This window comes from Phoxinus phoxinus (genome assembly GCF_949152265.1).
Source record: "Phoxinus phoxinus genome assembly, chromosome: 2".
Lineage (NCBI taxonomy): Eukaryota > Metazoa > Chordata > Actinopteri > Cypriniformes > Leuciscidae > Phoxinus > Phoxinus phoxinus.
In genome coordinates, this window is record NC_136877.1 from 9,801,151 (window position 1) to 9,823,066 (window position 21,916).

At 36.3% G+C, this 21,916-nt stretch overlaps 2 protein-coding genes and 1 long non-coding RNA gene across 4 annotated transcripts; 1 reads left to right on the forward strand and 2 right to left on the reverse strand.

Moving 5' to 3' along the window:
- Window positions 1-23: 23 nt before the first annotated feature.
- Window positions 24-9,517, reverse strand: LOC306990117 (uncharacterized protein). Its single transcript, XM_079596494.1, has 7 exons — window positions 9,397-9,517; window positions 5,113-7,093; window positions 4,858-5,021; window positions 4,053-4,273; window positions 2,078-2,207; window positions 1,761-1,861; window positions 24-1,528 (listed from the first exon to the last, which is right to left on the reverse strand). The coding sequence occupies exons 1-7, from the start codon at window positions 9,403-9,405 to the stop codon at window positions 1,396-1,398; spliced, it is 2,739 nt and encodes a 912-aa protein (XP_079452620.1). The 5' UTR covers window positions 9,406-9,517; the 3' UTR covers window positions 24-1,395.
- A 666-nt stretch (window positions 9,518-10,183) lies between these two features.
- Window positions 10,184-15,751, forward strand: LOC306987654 (uncharacterized protein). Of its 2 annotated transcripts, XM_079592114.1 has the most exons (7): window positions 10,184-12,370; window positions 12,829-13,000; window positions 13,102-13,136; window positions 13,176-13,614; window positions 13,989-14,056; window positions 14,192-14,235; window positions 15,613-15,751. In XM_079592114.1, the coding sequence occupies exons 1-7, from the start codon at window positions 12,170-12,172 to the stop codon at window positions 15,701-15,703; spliced, it is 1,050 nt and encodes a 349-aa protein (XP_079448240.1). In that variant the 5' UTR covers window positions 10,184-12,169; the 3' UTR covers window positions 15,704-15,751. The 2 variants fall into 2 exon arrangements, with proteins under 2 accessions (XP_079448240.1, XP_079448239.1); XM_079592113.1 differs by having other exon boundaries at window positions 13,102-13,614.
- A 3,185-nt stretch (window positions 15,752-18,936) lies between these two features.
- LOC306991562 lies at window positions 18,937-19,804 on the reverse strand. The gene is made up of 3 exons (XR_013796124.1): window positions 19,716-19,804; window positions 19,378-19,554; window positions 18,937-19,229 (listed from the first exon to the last, which is right to left on the reverse strand). It is a non-coding gene; the product is annotated as an uncharacterized lncRNA (long non-coding RNA).
- Between the last annotated feature and the right edge of the window lie 2,112 nt (window positions 19,805-21,916).

Here is a 21,916-nt window from a genome sequence, read left to right on the forward strand (position 1 = left end):
GTGTAGTTTCTCTTTGTTTTATTGTAGAGAGGCATTGTACATGTCCAACCAGTAGATGGCAAACACACATTATGGGAAACGTATACAAAAGACCATTTGAGAAGAATAGTGATGATTAACGTTTGTTCATTGTTTTAAATGAGCTGTATAATCATTATTACTGATTATTTGCATAAATACAGCCGCTAACTGTTACACTGGCTTTGAATCCATCTCTTGAATCAGCAAATGATTAGCCTAAAAAATGTAATTAGTCCCTTCAAAATGTTCACCAAACCAACATTTTAATTACTTTTTTATATTTTATTTAACAGTTAATATTTTAAACCACGACAACAACATTATTTTTTTTTTTTCAAAAATAATTTTAATTACTAGTTAATTCAATAGCAAATCCTGATGCATCAGATGTTCTTTGATCGAGTTTTACAGTTCTGCAATCCTCATATGTTATGTAACCTGTTTAAGCTGATTTAAAACGGTTTATTTCCTGTTAAATATGTCCAAATGGTTATCAAAAAGTGCTAAATTAATATTTGACACTGTTTTTTTCTGACAAATCACATATGTTAAGGCCATGTTTATTACTAAAAAAAAAATCCCCCTTCCCAAAACACTAAAGAGCACTGAGAAGTCTATTACATAATCTTAAGAAGTCTTGCATAATCTATTAGGTCAATTGACCGTTCGCAAAGACCTGCCCCCCTTAGTTACTGTCGCTATGTCCGACAAGCTATGCTGCTCTCACGCAGTGAAAAATACATCGCGGAGCAGAGAGGACACTAACAACGCACTGACAGACAGGGCAGGCCAGGCCAGGTTACTTTTCGGTTACTTTTAATATTAAACATATTAAACAAAGTCTCACCTTTCAAATTTGGTAATTTTTTAAAAGAAATTTAAACAATATACCATTTTGTGGCACTTTAATGTGTCTGACAGATCGCTGTATACATCAGTTAAAGCTGCTCGTGAACCGATCATCTCTTCCTTCTAGTTAATTCATAGCATCAAATAAACACGAATGAACATAAGAAGGAATGTTGTTTTAACCGCGGAAAGGTTTCAGTACACTCAGGTTTTCAAGTTCAAATCTGACTGCTTTGTCAGACAAAATGGCGGATGACTAAGTATGATTGGGCAGATCGCCTGTCAATCAAGCTCCATGCGAAGGGTCAATTGCATGCAATTACAAAATATTTATTTCAAACTTGTATATTTTATAGATTTATTTTACAAAAGACTTAAGATTTGATGAAAGACTAAATAAACAGTTTATAGCAACTAAGAGAAACCCTCAAGCTTTACTCAGTGTCAAGTGTACAATTTTTGTGCTCAGTCACTATGGTGAAATTATTGGTCACTGCTAAATTGCATTTTATCTCAGATTTACAATCATGATGCCGAGTTGATGTCCATCATGACACTTTCTCTGGCATTCCATCCTGTCTCCTTGGCAAACAGGTACACACTCCCAAAAAGATCAGGGAATTCAGTCATCAGGTTGATTTTCAGAGCATCTGCTTTACTGTGGAGAGAACGGCACACAAGCAACACAATTATTGTGCAAGAAAGTCTTATTTAAAAACTTATCATTTCTTACAAATCTATGATACTTCTTCCTTTCTGGCTGTTGATGATCAGTTGTTACTTTATTTGTCCTCCACCTGGCATTGTAAACGCATTACCAGCTCGGGTTGTTTATTGTTTATATATATATATAATTTAACAGTCTGTCGTTAATTCTTTCTGTAACTTACTAATGCTCGTGTAGGTTGCGTATAAAACGCAGCAGGCCCAGTGTGTTCTCAGGATAGACTTTCTTCTTACCATCCAGTTTCTGGACAAAATCAGATGGCAACTGAGAAAACAATATTTTGACACATTAAAAAAAATGTATAAAGCTGCAATGTATTAAATTTGTCTTTAACAAGAAAAGCAAGTTTAATTATATGTCTTAACTAGCTATTAGCAGGTTTTTCTGATGCACCAGTCAAAAGAAGAAAATAAACTGCAGGACAAAAGATCTTAATTTATGTATCATAAGTTATATGGAGTGCATTGAGGTTATACTTACTTTAGTTTTCCATTCAGAAAAGCTTTTCCCCTCTGTGTATGTTGCAGTGGCAGTAAGGAGCTCCGTATCTGCATTACGACAGTTTTCAGCCTCTTTCTCATTTCCCAAGATTTTCAGATACCGCACTCTCCTGAGACGATGTCAAACACATTATACAATAAGCTTTATCATCTACAGCTATTATGACAGCTATGTCATCTCTATAGTGTCTAATAAATTGTGATTGAAAACATATTTACGCTTAATATATATATATACAGTCATGGCCAAAATTGTTGGCACCCCTGGTAAATATGATCAAAACTGGCTGTAAAAAATAAATCTGCATTGTTTATCGTTTTGATCTTTCATTCAAAAAATTGCCAAAATTCTAACCTTTCATTGAAGCAAGAGAATTGAAAGTGGGGCTAAATCACATTATGAAATAAATGTTTTTCTCCAAAACACGTCGGCCATAATTATTGGCACCCTTTATTAAATACTTTTTGCAACCTCCTTTTGCCAAGATAACAGCTCTGAGTCTTCTCCTATAATGCCTGATGAGTTTGGAGAACACCTGACAAGACCATTCCTCCATACAGAATCTCTCCAGATCCTGCAGATTCCCAGATCCATGTTGGCGCTTCTTCTCTTCAGTTCAGCCCACTCATTTTCTATAGGGTTCAGGCCAGGGACTGGGATGGCCATTGCAGATCTTGGTTTTGTGCTCAGTGACCCATTTTTGTTTTGATTTTGATATTTGTTTTTGGATCACTGTCCTGTTGGAAGATCCAAACATGGCCCGTTATAAGATTTCTAGCCCCGGCTGTTAGGTTTCGATTTTTTATCTGTTGGTATTTGATCCAATCCATGATGCCATGTATCTGAACAAGATGTCCAGGACCTCTGGCAGAAAATTAGGCCCACAGCAGTAAAGATACAGCAGAGTATTTCATTTTACACATGGGGTACTTTTTTATCCCTGTGTGCACCAAACCCATCTTAAGTGTTTGCTGCCAAAAAAGCTATTTTTTTGTTTCATCTGACCATAGAACCCGTCCCGTTTGAAGTGCCAGTAGTGTCAGGTACTTTTCAAACGTTCTATGGACAGAGGAACCAAAAAAATAGCTTTTTTGGCAGCAAACACTTAAGATGGGTTTGGTGCACACAGGGATAAAAAAGTACCCCATGTGTAAAATGAAATACTCTGCTGTATCTTTACTGCTGTGGGCCTAATTTTCTGCCAGAGGTCCTGGACATCTTGTTCAGATACATGGCATCATGGATTGGATCAAATACCAACAGATAAAAAATCGAAACCTAACAGCCGGGGCTAGAAATCTTATAACGGGCCATGTTTGGATCTTCCAACAGGACAGTGATCCAAAAACAAATATCAAAATCAAAACAAAAATGGGTCACTGAGCACAAAACCAAGATCTGCAATGGCCATCCCAGTCCCTGGCCAGAACCCTTATAGAAAATGAGTGGGCTGAACTGAAGAGAAGAAGCACCAACATGGATCTGGGAATCTGCAGGATCTGGAGAGATTCTGTATGGAGGAATGGTCTCTGATCTCTTGTCAGGTGTTCTCCAAACTCATCAGGCATTATAGGAGAAGACTCAGAGCTGTTATCTTGGCAAAAGGAGGTTGCAAAAAGTATTTAATAAAGGGTGCCAATAATTATGGCCGACGTGTTTTGGAGAAAAACATTTATTTCATAATGTGATTTAGCCCCACTTTCAATTCTCTTGCTTCAATGAAAGGTTAGAATTTTGGCAATTTTTTGAATGAAAGATCAAAAGGATAAACAATGCAGATTTATTTTTTACAGCCAGTTTTGATCATATTTACCAGGGGTGCCAACAATTTTGGCCATGACTATATATATATATAATATAAACATTGGGATTAATGTTTCATGAACACTGGACATATTCTTTAAAGTTTCGTACAGTATTTCACCTGCAAAATGTCATCAAAATTATATTCTACCTTTTATCAGTCCAGAAGAAGGGGTGTGCAAGGGTTTGCTCCACTGTTGGTCTCTCTTCTGGATTTCCATTTATCATACACTCAACGAGATCCTTCGCTACATCATCATCCAGATGTTCCAGTGAGTATCTTCCTCTTAAAATATTGTACTCACAGTCCACATCTTCACCAAACGGATGGTGTCCTCCAGAGAGAATGTAGTACACTAACATCCCAGCAACCTTCAAACAGGTTACAGTATAATTCAGAATTATCAGTAAAAAATGGTTACGTGTATGTTGCATTAATTCGTGTTTTTTATATATATATATCGGAAAGCAGAAAAAATCGACACACAAAACAATTTATTTTTTATTTTTACATTCAGAGATAGAAAATGAATAAACAGGTTTAATATTTGATTTCCAAGTGTAGGCAAGCATGAAACTCCCCTTTCCTGTAATTTGTCATCCAAAGATCAAACCATACCGTCATCAGTTCTTCCTCAGAATCAGAATTATAATCATACAGTGTTATAGTTATACACATTCTCAAGCGATTTTTGCTACTACATTTAATCTCCTTCTCATCAAACAAGCAGACTAACGAATGGCTTGACACAAACTGTCCAGAGGGAGCAGTTAGACTTGCATGGAAGGAACTGATGACGAGAAATAAGCTGAATTCTGTTTTTGTTTTTTAAAGTCTGAAAAAGAGGTATTTCTCATTTTTCTGCTTTCAATATAAAAATATATATATTTAATACAACGTTGACGAACCAAATACACTTTGAGTTAAGTGATAATTATTATTTTTTTAAACACACCTGAATGTCGGAGCTCCTCTTGTACCCAGTGTTGACCTTCTCCTTAATGGTCTCTTTTGCCTTCCAGCATCTAGTTCCAGCAATTCTTGTTCGTATGGTGGTTTCGCCCTGTTTTAGTCTGCGACTTATACCAAAATCAGCCAATTTAGCCATTCCTTTTATGTCTGTAACAAATGGAAAGTCCACATTATGTCAAGGGGAAAAATTAAGAAGATATTTTAATTACAGATGTTGCAACGCAGGTTTATCTCCTACCAATCAGAACATTCTGGGGTTTGATGTCTCGATGGAGCACTTTGGTCTGTGGTTGGTGTAAAACCTGTAAGCTGCAGAGAACTTCCTTCACCAGCTTCTTCAGAACCAAACTTCTCTCAATGTAATCATCTGGTAAATGCTCTTGGATATATTCCTCCAGTGTGTACTCACAAAGCTGAAGTACAAGGTATCCAAAATGCTCATCTTCGGTAAAGTCCACATATCGCACAATGGAGGGACTATCAAGGTCTGGATGTCGTAGAAATTCCTCCTCATTTTTGAGATCTTGGTAATTAAACTTATCCATTCGTTTCACAGCCACTTCTGTGCCGTCATCCCTCAAACCAAGGAAAACTTGTGTTCCATCACTTCCCCTAGCAATCAGAAATTCAGGGTTGAAAACAAGAGTAAGACTTCCCAGCTTATATGTCTTGTTAGCATCCATGTTAACAAGCTTCTCAAGCTTGGGCCGCCAACGAAGACTGGTTTGATGCCACCTTCTTGAGTTCTCAGCAGGCTGTGTGAAAGGCTGCACACTTGAGTTTGATTCCTCAATAGATTTCACTACAGTGTCTGGATACGGTTCCTCTTTATCTTGCAGCTCACCTTCTTGTGATCCCACTTCTTGCTGGATTTTTTTCTTTTTCTTCTTCTTTTTCTTCTTCCTGCTTGTTGATAGAGCAGCAGCCTCCTCACATAAACTATTCACTGCACTTGAACCGGCTGGATGTCTCAGTGATTCATCAAACTTCTGCAGTTTTTTTTTCATGACTTCATCCATCTCTGTCTCTGCTTTTATAAGTGTCATATCTGGGATGGGAGACAATTCACACAATGCAACAAGTTCTGGAGCAAAGTCATTTATATTGGCGAAGAGTCCATATGTCCACACTCCAATTAGACTTGAATAATCAGGACGTGTGAGAGGCAATAGACTTTTGCATAACTTCTCATAGACAGATTTGTTAGTACTCAGTTTCTCCTCAGACGTCTTCTGCATCATGACATTGAGTATCTTTAGTATCAGATGATTGACTCTTTCTCCTTGTGCATTTCCAAAGAGCTGAAGACTGTTTGTTAGAATTGGCTCAAGCTCACTGAATGCCTGAGGAGAGATGCTTTCACTGACACACAAAGCAACATTTAAGCAGCTCAGTGCAATCTGCAAGTTTTCCTGATTGATTCTTGGAAAGCGCTTGATGAGTCCCTCAATATATCGGTCTGCACTCTTTGTGTCTTTTAACCACTTGGTGGCGGTCTGACGGTACTGCTCTGCACCAAGACCAATGACACCAAAGTATTTCTCAAAATAAATCAAAGGAACAAAAGGATCCTCTTGAAAGAAATGTTCCTTAAACACTCTGTAAACTTCTGTCTGGTTTGTCGTTTGTACAGCACAATGAAAAGAGAAAGATATACGTACTTTCTCAAACACTTCACCCTGTGAAGATAGACGACAAATAATTTTCTCCACCTTTTTATCAAGTTCTGCATTCCTCCCATTGTTCCTTACAGGTGAAGCTCCAGCCTCTATAAGTGCTTTCACAATGTCTTCACGGCCATTGCCAACAGCACATTGCAATGGAGTAAAAATTAGTAATCTGTTTCCATCTGGGTTAGCTTTTGCTGCAAGTAATCTTTTCACAATACTCAATGGAACTCCAGTTATTAAAGCAGAATAATGTAGAGGTGTTTGTCCATTTGTTGAATGTTTGTTAGGATCAGCCGACTCTTTAAGTAGATAGGAGCAGATTCCTTCATTTTTGCATATAACTGCTGCTGTTAATGGTGTAACATCATCATTCCAGACTTCAGAAGAGTACAAATCATTAATATCTCTGCCTTTTAATGATTTGCAAAGTTTCTTTAACTTGTTGTCTGTGATGCATTGTATTAGGGGATCTGTTTTTCTAGGTATTGGAATTGGAAGTGGAACTGAAAATGGTACTTGGAACTGGAATTCCACAGTGTTCATTACAATCTGTGGAGAGAGATTGCCATTATGGACATTTAATACATCAGTCATTAATGCTTCTTCAACCCATACAAAAAATAGTTTTTTTCAAGGGTGCTATTAGTATACTTCTTTTTATATACTTCTCAGAAATATACTTTATGTACTACTCAGAAATATATTTAAACTTACACTTAAGTATACTTGACTTACTGACAGAAATGTCTAAGTATATTTGGCCTGTACTTGTAGCCTAATCAATCTTTTAATCGGGATACTTAAAGGTATAATTAAGTATTTTAAGTATACTTGGCTTGTAGTTGTGTTTACTCATTCTACTGTCTTGTAAAATTGCACGTTTTGGCACCCAAATACAATATATTAGTTTGAAAATATTGATTTTTAAAGAAAACAGATAGGCTACTTTCCTAATTCTGAGTTTGTGAATTTTTGTGTAGTCAACTGCTAGTGTACATAGGAATTTACTTCAAATTTACTTAACTCTTTCCCCACATTTACGGATTTCTTTTTGTAATTGATGACACAACACTTCCCTACCCTTAATGGAAATGTCTGGCTATCCAAGTTTTCACTGTTATACGGTAGGGGGCACTATTACACCAAAGTAATTACTGACAGAATTTAAATTTTTGGGTGAACTAACCCTTAAAAGAAAACTTACAAGTATACTTGCAGTACAAAACAACTAAACTAGTAGTAGATATATAGTTCAAGGTGTACTTTCATAAACTAAAAAAGTCCTATAAGTAGGCCTATTTAACTAAACTATCAGTATACCCATAAGTTCACTTTTAGTTGCAGTACAAACTAAAAAAAAAGATGTAAACTAGCTGTGTACTCAAAATGTACTACTGTTACACTTTAAGTATAGGCCTACTTAAAACTTTTAAGTATACTTTTATATACAAAAAATTGGGCCAATATAGTCCTGACCAAGTAGTACTGATACAGTAGTAGCTTACACTTCCAGGTCACTCTACTAGTATATTGATATTAGATTACCTACTTACAAAAGGTATACTTACAAATATACTTGAACTTTACTTAAGTACTTAATAAAATTAATATATACTTATTTTTTTGTAAGGGAACTCCAGAAGTTTTATTATTATTATTGGCCTATTATTTTCAGAAAAGAAGTAGAACCACAAAAGTCACAATACGGCAAAAATTGAAAGGTAATGTAAGATCATTGTGGGCCAACAAACATTAATTAATAAACTGTAAACATTATTGTCATCCTTTCTGTTAAAATCTACCTCCATAATTGTCCCTTTATGTAATTTTGTTCACCTGTTTAACCAACAACTAACTATTCATTATGGAACAGAAAATAGCCATTTGGATCCGTGTGAAATATTTTCAGTTTGAATTAAAATGGAGACAGACACATTCAATATCATGGGAATAACATTTTTGTTTCAGCAGGCCTTTAAACTCTGCTTCATGATTGGATGCAATGACCCTCTCACCTAGCCTACTTTCATTAACTTTTCTTTGTCGATATCGTCATATAGCCTATACAAATATTATGGATAGCTGGCAATGCATTCAATTTTAAAGACAGTCAGATAGGTCTGTGTTCTGTTTTTGTTGGGTTAAGCAAAATGTAAAGTCAATTTGTGTTTCTTAAACCCAACACAAATGCAGCCTACAGTAAAAAACTTTTACGTTTGGTCTGCGCCTTCTTCAATGTTTAGTTAGGCTAGGTCCTATATCTTTGCATGTAGGCTATGTATAAAGAAGTATAAATAAGAAGTAAAATAAAGAAATAACACGAATAAAGAAGGAGGAAAAAATATATTGTAAAATGTGTCAAATAAATGTCCATTATGCTGGGTAAAAAAAAACAAAAAAAAAACCTTTGTGCACGGTTTTTGTTTTACCGAAACTCGGGGATGGGCGCACCGATCTCGAAGAATAGCCTACTACTTCAGGTGATGGGAGAACCTCACTTAGAAAGATTCTCTCATAAATTCTTGCAGTTTAAACAATTAATTTTAAGATAATACGTACACTGCAGTGTTACAAGAGAAAGAGAAACTGTAAATGAACAATTTCTCCTGCAGACAGTCTAAACAAGCCTGCTGCAAGACATCGTGACGTCAATATAACAGCGGGCTCATTTAGAGTAGCATATTATCTGGATTTGTTTTACAATAGCCACGAATGTTAATGTGACACATTTAATATAATGTGTTTGCGTTATGTTTTTTATAAGTTTAAATTAAAATTTGCCAAAAGTCTGATAATTATATGTTAAAATTAGCCTACGGCTTTCAAATATCATGTTAAATGGTTATAATTACCTGTGTCATTCCCAGAAATCGCACAAACTTTCTTTTCAGAAGAGATAGGACTATAGGTATTGGTATCAATACTGGCCTTAATAGTAGGCTACCTACTTATCCGATAAAACTGGTAAGTGCCGTATATCTTCCTCATTCTTATACACTGTGACTACACGTCATCCACCCCACGCCCAAATTTAAAGAAAGGGTTGCTTAAGGAACCACTGAATTGTGTTTGGCAACTTATGGCGCTTTTCCACTACACAGTACCAACTCGCCTCGACTCGCCTAGACTCGACTTGACTCGACTCGCCTTTGTTTGGTTTTCAACTGTGTAAAAGTTGTACCGGTACCTGCTGCTTCCAGATACTTTCGTATCACCTTCGGCGAGGTTAGGCTTGTTTGAGATGCGCCTTGCCTCGCCTGAAATGTATGCGAAAGTAGGTGGCTGCAGTGAGGTGAAGGGTTGGTCAAAATCCCTTGTCTCTTCAGTTATACATACATATATATATATATATATATATATATATATATATATATATATATATATATATATATATATATATATATTTCTATATCCTTTTGAATGCTTACACTACTTTTATACAAATCAATAATCATTTCTATATTATTTGGTTGTGTGCTTGTGAAATTATTTATTTCTTTTTAATACATGTTGAGATACAGTTATTTTAGGTGCATTTCAATCCTTGTCTAAGACTTTGCACGCAGGACACGTTTTGCACGTACCTCACGGACACCACGGACACCACGAAGCCTCAGGGGTCAAGGGTGACATGTCAACACATTCTCACTCCCAAGTCGTCACATATGGACGCTTGGCCAGGACCCCTTGGCGTCACTTTTTAACGACCTGGGCGTACCCTTAGCGTCAATTTTCAACGTGCAGGGTAGTCCTATAGACTTCTATAGATCTATGAACTGGAGCCTGCGGCGTTGAAATTTGACGTCTTGGGTAAGCATAACGCAGCCCGTTGTCTGCGGTGAATGGGTCGAGACTACAATAAATAAAAAATTAAAAGGAATAGGCTACAATAAATGATCTATGGCAGGGCTAATCAAATGGCAGACCCCAGATCATCTTTATATGGCCCTCCAACTGGTTTTTGATGTTTAAAACCTCTCGCAATCTGATATCAAACTGCCCTCTGCTCAAAGGTTTAGCGCGATTATAGGCAACAGCATTCAGCGATGAGTTTAACAACGCTCATTTTGGCGAGCAACAGCTTTCAGCGGTGAGTTTAACAACGCACATGGTGAGCAACAGCATTCAGCGGTGAGTTTAACAACGCTAATTTTGGCGAGCAACAGCTTTCAGCGGTGAGTTTAACAACGCACATGGTGAGCAACAGCATTCAGCGATGAGTTTAACAACGCTCATTTTGGCGAGCAACAGCTTTCAGCGGTGAGTTTAACAACGCACATGGTGAGCAACAGCATTCAGCGATGAGTTTAACAACGCTCATTTTGACACTGCTTTAAGTAGAGCATGCTGGATAACGTATTTTTATCGAGTTTTGTTGATGTTAATAAATAAATATAATATGCTACGATTGTGTTCAATTAATCAAAGTTTTGTTTATTTATTGATTTATATTTATTAAATCCTCTTAATTAATAACGCTGACGTCACTGTATGGGGCGATCCCAAGGTCCATTGCGATTTACCACTCGGTAAGTATAAGAGTTAATTAATAGAGATGGATACTATTCTTAAATGTACACATTAAAAACTTTTGAATCAGGACAATAACTTGTGTTTAGAACATTTAGACGTGTAAGGTGACAATTATTTATCATGACGGTAAATTATAGAAGACATTATTAAAAATATAGCTTGCTAACGTTACACCAAATGTGCAGGCTAGCAAAGTTAGCTAATCAAATACTGAAAGTTAATTTTTGTTCAAGTTCATGCATGCAAGGTACAATTCTAAGGGAATGTAAGATTTCCAGTATTACATTAGCCCACAACTATTATCCAACATTATAACGTTAAATGTTCAGATGAAGAACGGTGTTGCCAGATTGGTTTGTTTTACAGCCCAGTAATTGTTTAAAATCCACACAAAATGATATAATAAACACCCAAATAAATCTATAATAAACTATACAAATTAATTCATAACTACAACCTTGTGGCTCATCACAAGTTTTCAATACGAAATAAAAAAATGTGTATAATTAATGTAATAAGTAATGCTGTCATAACGTATTGACTGATTCATATATAATATATATTTTATATATTTAAAAGTTCTGCTGTGGCTTTGGCTTTTTTTGGGGGGCGAAATAGAGCAAAACTTGCATTATTCATTGTTCTGGTCTAAAATGTAATTAACAATATTAACTTCTTGTTTATTAAACTGTATAAAATAAAATCAATATCACATACACTCTAGCCCATTCTGGCAACACAGATGAAGAGAATACTGGTGTAAAATGTTCAAATCTGTTTGTTTTTTTCTTCCTTTAGGTCCTTCAAATTTGGCAGCTTCAATTTTGTTTTATTCTAACCCCCACCACATACACACACAGTCACACACACACTCAAACAAAGGCACTTTTAAGAGCCACGTTCGTCTTGTTAACCTGTATTTCATCAGTCTCTCTCTCTCTCTCTCTCTCTCTCTCTCTCTCTCTCTCTCTCTCTCTCTCTCTCTCTCTCTCTCTCTCTCTCTTTACATATATATATATTTGTTTTATATGTCCATCTCTTTGTTGTGAGTCTTTCTGTCTGTTTGTGTTCGTGTATATTTGGTGTCTAGTCATGACAAGGCCCAAATTCAGGCCCTGCCCTTTCTGCAAGACTCCCAATCAGGCAAGCAGGAAAACTTGCCATGTCTGTTTTGCAAGCCTGTCCACCAAAAATAAAATAAAAGAAAAATTGGTGTCCCTGGATGGCCAGTGGGGGAAATCTGTCCTCAAAAGCAGAAATGCTGGGCGTATAATTGATTCTGCCCGTATTGCAGTAAGTAAAAATGTTAATATTTCATAAATTAGTGTTACGTGAAGTGAAGTTGAAAGCCTGTGTTTTTCTCATACTGAATATCAGACAAGTACCAATGTGATCTGGCCTTTAAAAACATCTTATTATTGAATACATAGAAGAATCCATCTTTACCTATAAATTGTGCTAAAGAGTAACAATAAGTTGTGTTCTCTGTCAAGTAAGTCATGATGGCAATGGCAGAAACTGCAGGAGTACCTCTGACTTTATCTGAAACTGGCCATTGATTGAATTCAGTTCAAGAGTAATGTTTCTTCTAAAATAATCATAATGAAACATGTTACGACACATTTTCTTGCATTGTACTCCAACTCCATTAAATGTTCTTAAATTAAAATTGCTTGTTTAAAATTGTACTGATGTTTCGAATAATTCAGTGGGTTTAACTAATGTGTTATTACTGCTTTTGTTCATTTCAGGTGAGTAAACTTGAAGCTGTGGGATACAAGCCGATTTTATTTATTGGCAAGCCAGATAAAAGGGCTTCGAATAAATGGGTTGCAGAAGTAATTACTCATCTGCACCCCACTCCTGTCACTAAAAATTTTTTGGAAAAGATGCGGAGGGCCTATGAATTTATCTTGACAAAATGTAAGTAATGTTTTGGTTTAGAAATTATGAATATTTAGAATACATCTATATTTCTTTGTTAATATGTACAGATTTTAAATGAACGTAAACTTGTATTATAGCAACCTCAGCAGCACAGCAACCAGAAAATCAAACCGCGGAGGAGAGTCAAACCGTGGAGGAGGAGAGTCAAACTGCGGAGGAGAGTCAAACCGCGGAGGAGGAGAATCAAACCGCGGAGGAGGAGAGTCAAACCGCGGAGGAGGAGAATCAAACCGCGGAGGAGGAGAATCAAACCGCGGAGGAGGAGAGTCAAACCGCGGAGGAGGAGAATCAAACCGCGGAGGAGGAGAGTCAAACCGCGACTCTCAAGGAGTCTGAGACAGTATTTGTTCTTGACCTTGTTCCTCTGTCTTCCCAACTCTCTCCAACCTCTCTCTTTCCTACTTCCTCTTCTACTTTTACAACTATTCTTCCTTCAGTTTCTTCCCCACCTCCACTGTCTTTGCGACAAATGAAAAGGAAAAACACCTCTACCTCTTCACACTATTCTGCCTCTGTCTCTCCTCCATCTGCCTCTTCCATTCCCACGTCTTTGAGTCTGGAGGGGCCATGTGTGAAGAACAGAAGAAAAGGTAAATTTTTGCATAGTACATACTTTCTCTACACTGTTAATAAATTTGCTCCCAGTCACAGTTGACTTAATGTAAATTAGATTCATCGGCTTACCGAATCATTGGTAGCCAGTTCACAGTATCTAGTTATTTAGTTGTGGCCAATGTCCAAGGGCGTTGGTTAATGTCAAACCCTGACCTAAGCTAAGAGGACTTTGGGAAAACCAATCCTGTACTTTTTGCTTTATTGACATAAACAGGGAAAAATTCACTTTGACATGAATGGAAAGGACTGCATATCGCCTCACATGTGAAATTATAAATATGGACTGATTCAGCTACAAAGCATGGCATTCATGGCTTAATAAACTTTCCTTGTTTTTTCATTATTTCAGGTTGCCGAAAATGTAGTAGGCAGAAGGTGTTCCTTTTTGATTGTATAACAGGGGAACGGATAAATGAGGTAAAATATGTTCTGTTAGGCTGCTTTCTTATCTCAATGACTGATTCTGACCTTTCAAAGATAATACAACAATATGGCCTATGCATTGATTGCTTAAACAGTTAGAATACTTATTACTTGTGTTTGTGTGTCTAGGGGAAAGCCGAATTGAGAGTCCACTGGTTGCCTTGCACTGTGTGGTAAGTTATGTTTTATTAATTATTTAATTCCATTGCAATGCAAATTAGTCCATTCCATGACTAATACAATGTAGGCAAAGTACAACTGGTTTCTTGCAAGCAGCATGGAAGTTCATGTCAGTGTTGTCTGTGGCAAGAGAAAACTCCCTGGTCCTGTAGTTGATCCCATCAGTAAATCATCCTCTGAGGTAGTCTTTAGAGAAACTGGAGTGAGGTTGATTGTCAGTACTCAGAAGAAAATAGCAATGAGGTGAAGGCATTTGGAAGAGCTAGATCCATCAGGTAGGCCCTTGTAACCTTTAGGACATGCATTCCGATGATGAAAAATGATGGAATAGTCTTCCGAGCATTCCAAATTCAGACACACTCTCTCAGTCCAGACTAAAGACAAATATCTGGACTGTCTTTAGTCTGGACTGAGAGAGTGTGTCCTAATTTGGAATGCTCGGAAGACTATTCCATCATTTTAAAGACAAATGGGAGAATGATCTACCTCCTTGTTTTCATTTAGAATATTATATTTGTAAGTTCCTGGAATTTTGTGATTAACACAATGGATTATAGGTAATGAGGAGCTGGACCATTCAGTACTTTCTGAGTAATTAATAGAATTCTCAAATTAGCTGACAGACAGCCAATGTATGGACAATAAAATAGTCCTGATGTGATCATGTTTTCTGTTTCTAGTAAGTACTCTAGCGGCTAGCTCTAGCTCTGAACTAGCTTATTATTGAGCCTGCAGGACATCCACTCTGTAATGCATTACAAAAGTAGCAGTGATTCATGCACACATAAATTTATCTTTCAGCATCTGAAACTCTTTGTGTTTATGTGTCATAATTTAGTTTTTCTACGATGGAGAATCCTGTTGTATGTGCTGGAAATTTTATTTTCAAAGGAACATAAGAACATCAAACATAAGATCTGTGTTCTAAACTGTCGTATATGACATAAAATTTTCCTCATCCCGCTAATGACAACTTAATCAGAAACATTTTGAAATCAGTAAATTTGGAAATACATGGCTTTCACAATGTACAGAAACTGTATGGAAAATTGTGTAACTAGAGCTGCCAGACAATTGTAGTTTAGGAAAAAGTACCATATTTTCCTGTGAGATGCAATGTTGTATAAAAAAGTGCTAAATGAAAATACACCAATTAAGTCCAAGTACCTCAAATTTGTTATTAAGTAAATTGAGTACCGGTAAATGTACTCAGTTACATTCCACCACTGGGCTTTACCAGGGTTAATGCTACTTTAACAAGCATCAATACATTTCAATGAACTCTCTAAATTTAACCCAACAGTGATTTTATTTTTTATTTTTTTCCTCTGTGTTCTAATGAAATTTTGTGCACTTATGATATTTTACAGTGGCAAAACCTGGGATGACACATGGGAGCCTGCCAGTGAATTCCAACATGTTATGCCTAAGTCCCCAGATCCCAACCAGCTTTCAGCATGACAGCCTAGTCACCTGGACTCTCACCTGGAAGTTTATTTTTGAGGGTTTTTTTGTTTTTGTTTTTCATTGCTTTTGTTCATTAAAGTTTTTTGTCCAATACCCAGTCTCTTTTTGTGTTTATTTTCTTAATGGTGTTTAAAATTTTCATGAAATGAAAGCTTTAGCGTAAGTTCTGCCGGGAAGACTCAATTGTTACGTCACTTATTACCTTCTCATCTATCCAATCGTGTTCTAAAACTTGTAGTAAGAAAAATGTGTACACATGTCTGAGTTCGCAGATGCTTACACATACATTCACCTTCATCCTCCCCACCTCCACCAGGATGGTCCCTCCCCATACCTCACAGGGGGTCGGCTGCGCCCCTGCCTTCGTCTTTAGGCAGGAAATGCAGATTCCGTACCCTCGGATTGCGAGCTATGCACGGGGCCAATGCCAAAGAACTTTATATCTCAATACTTGCTTGCTGGGCTGTTAATAAATGCATGCTTGTTACACTATTTTGCCTCCCGAGTCTTTCTGGTAGAACTGCACAACAGCCAGGAAGTGTGAGATCAAAAGGGACAAAGTTAGTACTGTTTGTCATAATGGCTTTCCCAAAGACATTATTTTTGCTTTTTTTGTTGTTTTAGTATAAGTCAGTCTACTTGAACTATTGGTCTGGTATGCCAGCCATGAATAAATACCACAGAATACTACTAAAGCTATTAAAATGTCACTTAAATGTTGTAGTCCTGTTTGAAATGTTCAATTACAATATTATATATTAATTCCTTTAACATTTATACTTATAATTGTTATTAACTATTTATATTTGCCTTGCATTTATTCACAGCAAAATAATTTCAAATGAATCATGTAAATATATATATTGTTTTTTATTTTTGGGGGCAATGTGTTCTTCAAAGGAAAGAAAATAATGTATTTTCTGGTGGCTCCTGGGTTGTTGTTTTTTTTTTTTTAAAGAAAATAAAAATTAAAGTCTTTAAATAGTTTGGCATATCAATACATTTGGGGAAATAGTACAAAGTGTGTGCAATCATCTTTAAATGTTACAGACGCATTTTAATCTGTTTAAAACAAAATACTGCATGCTGGAATAACTATAAAGAGTAGGCTACTTTTCTTTTTGTAATTATAACATCCCTGTAGGGTTACATAGCCTATCTTCGGTCGGAAGAGCCTGTTTTTATTTATTAATTAATTAATTAATTGTTATTATTTTTTATTGCAGAACTTATACATACATGATCAGGGAAATTAAGCGTTGTTGTATTTCTTTCAGTGAAAAAAAATCCTGGATTTGCTTACATCAAAAGTAGGAAGAGCTTGTAAATTCCATATATGGACAGTGTGACGTGGCTTTAACGTTTCCTTGGCGCCAGCAGGACAAGCTGTGGTTGGACTAATGTTTAGGTCAGAATAAAAAGCGCTCCATATCGCAACCTATGTTTTGCTGTCGTTTTGACGACAGTAATACTGTCAGTTAACAATGAGGTATTGCTATATTGAAAGAAAGTACACGTTTACCGAGATCCTAAACCTAACCCTATAGTGTAACTTCACACTTCAATGAACTACAATTTACAGCGCACATCCCATCGACACAATGATAGAGGCTTATGGGTAATGTAGTTTAAAAACGTCTAGTAATATAATTAAATAAATACAATCTTTAATGAACAAAGGGACATCCAAATATGTTCATTATACAAACCTCTTTGACATATTTGAGAGCCAGGCTGAAATTTGGTATTTTACTGTGGGCACTTTTAAAAATGTTTTTATAACACCTTTCCATGTATGCCAGACATCTCTGTCCAACATTATGTATTAAACATAGCCTAAATAATTGTCCTACCAAGTTTCACTTTGATACGCTTATCAGACTTTGCATTTGCAGACTTTGAAGAATGTGCTTTTTTTTTTTTTTTTTTTGCTCTTTCATGGGTACTACGGGACCCCTGGGGGGGGGGGAAGGGCAGTAAAACCTATACAGATACTCTCTTCATCATGGACAACAAACTGTATTGAGGCACATTTATATAAACATTAATACAAAATTACAGTAATATTTTACAAAATTTGTAAAATACACTTTTTCTGTATTGCTAAAACACTATACCCCCAAATTCTCAATAGCCTAATCTAATTTGTTGGACTGTACATAATACAAGTCAGTTCAGAGTGGCAAAATTGACTCAAAATGTTGCACTGAATGTTGATACTAACAATGGATGGAAACAATATAAGAGGGAGAGGAAGAAGAGTATGAGTGTAAGAGGTGGTGAACAAGGAGGAATATGGGAAGGTGTGGAGAATGTTGTCAAGGCTGGATCTGCTTTAGGGTTTTTCCCTTTGCCTGCAGAGATGATATTGTCTGTGATGTGAATAAAGTCCTCAATCTGAACGCAACATGAAGACATGAATCTGAAGCAGAATAAATCTCTCTCACTGACCTTGATTCTGCAGTTGCACATCTCTTCTGAGTGACTATAATGCTTTTCATTTAGTTTTTTACTGTAACCTTTTTGTCTTTTGCAGTCGGGTCACTGTATTTTCACAGTATGCAAGTACTGAATATACAGACATTCAATACTATACAATATTCAGTACAATACAATACTTGCAGTGCATACAGTATACAAATTATTCACCTTACTACTGTAAGTTGTAATTACTATACTTTTACTATGTAATTGCAAAATTTGTTTACTTAGTTACAAAATATACTTTTTTCAGTAACTGCATGCTTTGGATTCTGTGTTCTTAATTTTTTGATGTACTGTAGTGTCTAACGAATGATCTGTAGTGTTTATAATATTGACTCACTGTGTCTATGATTGAGAGCATTGTTTAATTTATGGTTTTGAGGCAATTGTTTGATTTTGCATTGGAGTCAGAGGTTCTCTGAATGTGGTTTGAAAATGTGGTTTTGTGTTTAAGGTTTAGAGAATGTGAGTGATGGTTTCAAGAAATGTGTTTTAGCAATTCAGAAAAACTGTAACATTATACTGTTAATCAGGTCACAGCTGATGAATCTACACAATTGAGTGGTGAAATGTTTTGAGTACCAGAGAATCCCATCAGTTGACTATGAAACCTGTACTAGATTATACAGAAAGCACATTGAATATTATGTTGGGGAAAAAAATTTCTTCCTCATAATCTGCTTCACCCATGCCTCAATTGTTATACAGCACCATAGAGTTCTACTAAAAAGTTGAAATAAAGTACCCCACACAGCAGATGTTGTTAATTGCTTTATATTCATAGTTAAGGTAATTGTCCAGAAGTATGAAAGGTGTTACAGTCTTGTAGATTACAGTCCATCATCAGATATTTCGTAGTCACTGTCGTACTCATCAGCTGAAGCACTGTACAAAAAGTTGATGCTCTCTGCTCCAGACAAAACTTGCAGGTAACAGTCTCTTGCTTGCACCTTCATTTGTCTGATTTGATGCCGCTTTCTGAGGATGATGCTCTGCAGACCTTTCAAACCCTCTTCACTTAGGCCACATTGCGAATCTTAAAAGAGGAACACATATATATAAGACCAGCCTTGGAAAATGTATAAACAGTCATCATTTTTGTGTATACTTATTAGGGCTGCCCCCTAATAGTAATCTTTGGTCAGGGCAACCCTATGTTTATGTAATTTATTACAAATACATACTTTTCATTGTCTCACTAGAACACAAGCAGGACAGCTCTCTGAGGGTATTGGAACGAGTTGAAAGAGATTTCCAATGGTGGTCCATCTCTGCAACAAGAATCTTCTGCTCCTCCTCAAGTCTTCTTACTGACATGATGATGTCAAACGCCCTTCTCTTTGTCCTGAGATCGACAGAGTCTGGGATGCATTTATGATAAATAAATAATTTGTATTAAACATCAACCTTAAAAGCATCTCTGAAATTGTATGGGGTTACGGAATGAGATTTAAAGCATTGTGGGTTATGTGTCATTATGTATCAGATTTGTCAGAAGCAGTCAACAGAGTAGTGTACATACCACTGTGTGGAAGCTGCCATGGCCAAGCGGTCTCACCAGACAGAATGGTTTCCAGGCAAAGAGTTTCTGTGATTGGAACCATTCTGTTGGAGTGGGGTGCAGATGAGTAATTACTTCTGCAACCCATTTATTCGAAGCCCTTTTATCTGGCTTGCCAATAAATAAAATCGGCTTGTATCCCACAGCTTCAAGTTTACTCACCTGAAATGAACAAAAGCCATTGCCATCATGACTTACTTGACAGAGAACACAACTTATTGTTACTCTTTAGCACAATTTATAGGTAAAGATGGATTCTTCTATGTATTCAATAATAAGATGTTTTTAAAGGCCAGATCACATTGGTACTTGTCTGATATTCAGTATGAGAAAAACACAGGCTTTCAACTTCACTTCACGTAACACTAATTTATGAAATATTAACATTTTTACTTACTGCAATACGGGCAGAATCAATTATACGCCCAGCATTTCTGCTTTTGAGGACAGATTTCCCCCACTGGCCATCCAGGGACACCAATTTTTATTTTATTTTATTTTTGGTGGACAGGCTTGCAAAACAGACATGGCAAGTTTTCCTGCTTGCCTGATTGGGAGTCTTGCAGAAAGGGCAGGGCCTGAATTTGGGCCTTGTCATGACTAGACACCAAATATACACGAACACAAACAGACAGAAAGACTCACAACAAAGAGATGGACATATAAAACAAATATATATATATGTAAAGAGAGAGAGAGAGAGAGAGAGAGAGAGAGAGAGAGAGAGAGAGAGAGAGAGAGAGAGAGAGAGAGAGAGAGAGAGAGAGACTGATGAAATACAGGTTAACAAGACGAACGTGGCTCTTAAAAGTGCCTTTGTTTGAGTGTGTGTGTGACTGTGTGTGTATGTGGTGGGGGTTAGAATAAAACAAAATTGAAGCTGCCAAATTTGAAGGACCTAAAGGAAGAAAAAAACAAACAGATTTGAACATTTTACACCAGTATTCTCTTCATCTGTGTTGCCAGAATGGGCTAGAGTGTATGTGATATTGATTTTATTTTATACAGTTTAATAAACAAGAAGTTAATATTGTTAATTACATTTTAGACCAGAACAATGAATAATGCAAGTTTTGCTCTATTTCGCCCCCCAAAAAAAGCCAAAGCCACAGCAGAACTTTTAAATATATAAAATATATATTATATATGAATCAGTCAATACGTTATGACAGCATTACTTATTACATTAATTATACACATTTTTTTATTTCGTATTGAAAACTTGTGATGAGCCACAAGGTTGTAGTTATGAATTAATTTGTATAGTTTATTATAGATTTATTTGGGTGTTTATTATATCATTTTGTGTGGATTTTAAACAATTACTGGGCTGTAAAACAAACCAATCTGGCAACACCGTTCTTCATCTGAACATTTAACGTTATAATGTTGGATAATAGTTGTGGGCTAATGTAATACTGGAAATCTTACATTCCCTTAGAATTGTACCTTGCATGCATGAACTTGAACAAAAATTAACTTTCAGTATTTGATTAGCTAACTTTGCTAGCCTGCACATTTGGTGTAACGTTAGCAAGCTATATTTTTAATAATGTCTTCTATAATTTACCGTCATGATAAATAATTGTCACCTTACACGTCTAAATGTTCTAAACACAAGTTATTGTCCTGATTCAAAAGTTTTTAATGTGTACATTTAAGAATAGTATCCATCTCTATTAATTAACTCTTATACTTACCGAGTGGTAAATCGCAATGGACCTTGGGATCGCCCCATACAGTGACGTCAGCGTTATTAATTAAGAGGATTTAATAAATATAAATAAATAAATAAACAAAACTTTGATTAATTGAACACAATCGTTGCATATTATATTTATTTATTAACATCAACAAAACTCGATAAAAATACGTTATCCAGCATGCTCTACTTAAAGCAGTGTCAAAATGAGCGTTGTTAAACTCATCGCTGAATGCTGTTGCTCACCATGTGCGTTGTTAAACTCACCGCTGAAAGCTGTTGCTCGCCAAAATGAGCGTTGTTAAACTCATCGCTGAATGCTGTTGCTCACCATGTGCGTTGTTAAACTCACCGCTGAAAGCTGTTGCTCGCCAAAATTAGCGTTGTTAAACTCACCGCTGAATGCTGTTGCTCACCATGTGCGTTGTTAAACTCACCGCTGAAAGCTGTTGCTCGCCAA